Below are 5,188 nucleotides of genomic sequence, written 5' to 3' on the forward strand. Positions count from 1 at the left end.
TTTACGGTTAGTGAAAATATTGCTTGATATTTATAAAGTTTCTACAAACGATAATGTAAGTGTAACCATTATCTACTCGTGGAGAAATAATAATGAATCATGAGTGTTTATATATTCTTTCACATTTTTTATACTTGTATATATGTCTTCTTAGTTTTTGCCTATACAAATACTATATTAGTTTATTTTAATTTTGGATAACAACATGTTAAGTAAAATTTATCCTAGTAATGATAATAAGGAACTCTCATAATAAAAATAAATAATGACTAATTTAAAAAAAAAAAAAACTTATATAGAATAATAATACAAAACTATATATTTAATATAGAATATATTGTATATATTAATATGGCTATTATATTTTATAATAAATCTTTTAGTAATTAAACTTTAAAATTATCAAAATAATTTTTTTCTTAACGGGTCGAAACGGGTTACCCACGTGTTACCTGCATGTATACTCGTTAAGAACCCGTTATTAACGGGTCACTCGATAATGATCCGATAAGTTATCGTGTTGATCCGAAACTTGTTATTTTCATGTCGTGTCAGAAACTATCGGGTCTAATGAAACCTTAACAACAATTTTCAAACTATTAAAAGATCTCAAATGTGATTGACTTTTTATGGGGTTAAAATTTAAATAACGATCTGGATAATAAACGATTCAAATCATCGTGCAACGCTAAATCAAACACAAAATGACCAAGAAGGTCGTCAGCAGCAGCTCCCATTCAAAACTCATATCACTGCCCAAACCCAAAGTCCCGTCTTTCCTAATCTATATCATTGAATGTCACTGACATTTTAAACGCCAGACAAGTCACAAACAGCAGACACAGATCTCAAAGGTCAACGAACACAACCAATCTGTATTAGCTGGAGTGGCCCCGACCCACGAATAACTTCATTGACTTTATCAGCATTAAACGACATAAAGATTATAAAAGAAAAGAAAAAGATTATTCTGATGCGCGTGCTTTTTGACTTGTTCCACATCGACGATTGATTTCAACCAAAGAATCCAATTCTCCGTCCACCAACACAACGAATTTCGTATAAAAATTATAAATTAATAAAAAATTGAATAAATTCAATAGAAAAACTAAATTGTTAGACCATCGTCTGTTAGACCACACTTGATGTTATAGTTCATGGTTATAAAAAAGTAATTCAACCGGAAACTATCGCATCATGTGATCGACAAGTTCGTCTAAAATTTTGTCCCCCTTAGCATTCACCCAATTCAATATATTTAATTCATCAAAACTATATATTCTATTTTCCATCTTTCTCTTTAACCCTTCTTTTCTTTCATAATTTACATCATACCCCCTCTCCATTTCCCATACACCTTTCCTTTTGACTTCTGTATGAGCGCTAAGTTCACTTGCTGTAATACTGCTCCACCGTCACGGAGTGCCTTCTACGGTGATGATCGAATCAAAAAATGTGGACCCCGCCTCATTCTTTAGAAGATTGGAAAACAAGGCCCACATTTGCGGCTGTGATGGAAGGGTGCGGGTGATGGTGCTCAGCCTCGTAGGTAACGACGAGCATAGTGGGGTCGTCCTGAGCTCTCTCCACGTGTTTCCTTGCCGGACAGCCTCTCACTGTACTGCACTTATAATACCCTCTGCAAAACAAATAAATAAATTAATAATTTTAGTATTTTATTATTCAAAAGAAAGCACATCGAGATCTGTGTTTGGCTTTGAAATGATCAAGCCGATGTGCGGTTGAGATTAAAAGGAATACAATAATACCTCGGGTAAGGTGAGCCCTTGATCGGCTTTTGACCGTACTTTCTCCAGGTGAACTCATCGGCAGGTATATCGGCGATTTTCGAGCTAACCGCCGGCACTCTCATCGTCCTCTTAACCTTAGACTTCCTATAAATAATTAAAAAACAAATTAATTTCCATGAAAAATTTCAAACAACAAAAACGTATGCTAATATGCGCCAGGGGTGTATTTTGTAGAGTGTATCAGAGATTCAGATTCCCGGATTCAGTAGTACCTTCTCTTAGAGCAATGGCAGTGTCCAGACGATGATCTTTTAGCGGTTTCGCCGTCGTGACACCGTTTCCGGTGAGATTGTGGAAGGGGAGGTTTTCCAGCGGAGAAAGCCGGCGCCGGAGGCACGGAAATCGATGAGAAGGCTTTACCGTTGGAAACGCTGCCGTCACCGATTGTGATGGAGGATAGAAACGACGAAGTAGTGGAGAGCGGCGGGGACAGAGCAGTGGAGGAATCTTTGTCGGACTGTGGTGTTTGAAGAACAGTCAAAGTCGTCTGAGGTTTTGGGTGGACCGGGTCGGAAGGTGGATTGGCCGGTCCACGGCGGAACCGCGCGTGACCGGTCCGGTTCAGAACAGAGATTAGCTGCTTGAACTTTGTCACGGTGAAGTCGGTGATTTCCCGGCAATCGAGTGGGGTTTGGGATGGGGGATGATTGGATAGGGCGCGGATGAGGTGCTCCATGCTTTGCAAGCCGGCGGAGGCAGCTTCTTGCATGGCCGTCCGATCATCAATCTTGGAGAAGCCAACTAGATCTACAGCCATTGGAGCTGGCTTCGGCTTTGAGAATCGAGAGAGAAAGAGGATGGAGGTTATGAATTGGGGGAGTTTGAGAGAAGGGAAGTGGGTTATAAAAGAAAGGAAAAGATGGTTCAAAAGTCAAAGGATTTTTTGGGGAATTTTTTAAATGTGAATATTTTTGCATGGCACATGATGGCACAAAGATAAAATTGAAATAGGTCAGAAGGGAGTTGGTGATGGGTCCCACATTAGGCAAAAGAGTAGAAAGAGGGCGAATGTTCAAACCTCAATGTGGGAATTTGGGAAAAGAAAATTAAAGGTTGTGAGGAAAATGCATTTATGGCATGTTTACGCATTCGTAATTGAAATGAAAATAAAGTATTCAATTACAGATAATTCTTGTGTTTAGTACAATTTGAAAAAATCCACACGAAAAATGGAATTCAATTCCTGAAATTAGAGGAATTGGACTCTCTCCATGGGTGAGGTATTTGGATTCTTGGATGGTGACGGAATCAGGAATGCATTTTTTCTTTTTATTATGACCTCATTCACATTATGCACAATTCTATGCATCTGACGAAGAGAAGAAACTACAATTTTGAGCAAGAAAATTTAAAAATTAAAGTACATACTTAAATTTATAAAAATAAAAAATAAACAAAAGCATTTAAATGTGTCTATAAAATAAAAAAGGAATTTAATTTTTTTATTACTACTATATATTATATCAAATTTTATTAAAAATATATATATAATATTTGATTTTTGACAAAGACATTTTAGTAATCATATTGGTTTATATTCTAATTATGCTAAATTAGTAAATAGGTTTATGGAATTAGTGTCATTTCTATTCCGATTCTAGAACATTTAAGTAAACAGCTTCAACGGGAATACGATTTTGACTTCTCCTCATTCCAATTCCTCCTCAATTCAATTCTTTCTATTTTCATTACGGTTACGTAAAAGCACTATTATTGTATTGAGGTAAATTGGGATATTAATAATCTACCCATTATCCCGTATTGTATTGTATAATGATCGAAATTGTATACATTTTAGTTTATTTTATAAAATTAAGTATACAAAATTTTAGAGGCTGCTAAGGAGACTCTCTTAAAGTTGAACTATTTATGAACTCTCTGAAACCTCACAGTTTAGTATTAATTCTCATGTCAACATTATAGAGGAAAAATAAAAGATGATAAAGAGTCTATAAACAATTTTTTCGAAAAAGATAGCTCAAAAGAAAAATAAAAGATGACAAAAAATCTATTAAAAAATCCAACTTCCCAAAGAGGCTACTGCCTCACTCCTTGACATTTCTCAAATGTTTAACCAAAGGAGGCAGATTGTCTGCCTTTCTATTTGGGTACCCGTCCCATCTCTTTCTATTTTGTGCGGTCATAGTTAAGTCACGTCAACATTTTATATTAATTTTTTATAGAGATAATAAGACAAAAAAAAATAAGAATATAAAATATTAATGTGACTTAATTGTGACAGCACAAATCAGAGGGAATAGAAAGAAAACCCAAACAGGAAGGTTGACAATCTGCCTCCTTAACCAAATGAATGGGTTTTGTGTAGAATAATGAGGGAGGAAAAGTCAAATCTTGGGTGGGATTGCCTTGTGTAAAACAGTAAAAGGCACGCACTTACTCGTAAAGTAAATAGTGTTTGTTTCTGTCCATGTTTATTAGCTTATTTTTTAAAGAAAATAGTACAGATATTTCCTTCGATAAAAGAGCATTATAAATATATATTACGAAGAATTTGACTCTAAAACGCTCTTTGCAAACCAGATTTATAAAAATATTATAATATAGCCTCATTAATAGCAAAATAATGAGTAGATTTCAATTTCTTGTCTTAGCTCATTAGAAATCGTATGTTTACACAAATCAATAAAATATTTAAACTTTGTGATACAGGAAGATCATGTGAGAATAAATCTCGAACCATAAATTGGGATTCAAAATACGATGCTCATGGGTCTCTCGCATAACACGATCACCACCAAGATCCCAAAACACCAAATGATATATAGATCTAGCAAATCAAACAGCTTCACCTTTCACATAGATCCAAAAGAGGTAATACACCAAAAAGAAAATTAAAATCAAGCACTCTCACCATATTGAAGGTGATAATTTGATTCAAAACCTTGTGTTAACTATGTGTATGAGTCAAAAGACGACGATTATTACGATGATTATACCGTTTCACAAAGACAATTCAACATAAAATAAAGTAAACGGAAAGTAAGAAAAGAGAAGAAGAATGATTTTCAAGAAAATTGCAGCCGACTTCAAAGCTAAAGACAGGAGCCAACGGCACATAATTTTTTCTTGGTTTTTCTCTAGTCGGCTAGGGTTTGATCCGTGTTTATTCGCTTTATCTGTTGATCAATTGCCAAGGCATTCTCAGTTGCTTATGTTGACTTTTTCATATTTTCAAATCAAGTAGTTGTTTTAAAATCTGATTGTATGATATGCTTTTTCTTTCAAGGTATCATCATATCATATGGTGCATGTATGCTTGCGAGACTCCAAGTTGCAACTAATTGCATAAGCAGCAATGGAGAGTAGTAAAGGAAAGAAACTTAATTAGTCTTCCTATATTATTGTTATATGGCCTT

The 5,188-nt window shown here is 35.0% G+C and overlaps 1 protein-coding gene across 1 annotated transcript; it reads right to left on the reverse strand.

The window, feature by feature from the left end:
- Positions 1-1,055: 1,055 nt before the first annotated feature.
- Positions 1,056-2,647, reverse strand: LOC126608947 (probable WRKY transcription factor 11). The gene is made up of 3 exons (XM_050276962.1): positions 2,024-2,647; positions 1,770-1,895; positions 1,056-1,639 (listed from the first exon to the last, which is right to left on the reverse strand). The coding sequence occupies exons 1-3, from the start codon at positions 2,566-2,568 to the stop codon at positions 1,468-1,470; spliced, it is 843 nt and encodes a 280-aa protein (XP_050132919.1). The 5' UTR covers positions 2,569-2,647; the 3' UTR covers positions 1,056-1,467.
- Between the last annotated feature and the right edge of the window lie 2,541 nt (positions 2,648-5,188).

This window comes from Malus sylvestris, chromosome 16, assembly GCF_916048215.2.
Source record: "Malus sylvestris chromosome 16, drMalSylv7.2, whole genome shotgun sequence".
Taxonomy (NCBI): Eukaryota; Viridiplantae; Streptophyta; class Magnoliopsida; order Rosales; family Rosaceae; genus Malus; species Malus sylvestris.

What these genes read in the sequence shown, in the direction of transcription:
- LOC126608947 (XM_050276962.1), bottom strand. Translation starts at nt 2,568, where the DNA reads ATGGCTGTAGATCTAGTTGGCTTCTCCAAGATTGATGATCGGACGGCC. An exon ending in TGCCATTGCTCTAAGAGAAG is followed by an intron (nt 1,896 to 2,023) that starts GTACTACTGAAT and finishes AATTATTTATAG; the next exon opens with GAAGTCTAAGGTTAAGAGGA. An exon ending in AAGGGCTCACCTTACCCGAG is followed by an intron (nt 1,640 to 1,769) that starts GTATTATTGTAT and finishes TTTGTTTTGCAG; the next exon opens with AGGGTATTATAAGTGCAGTA.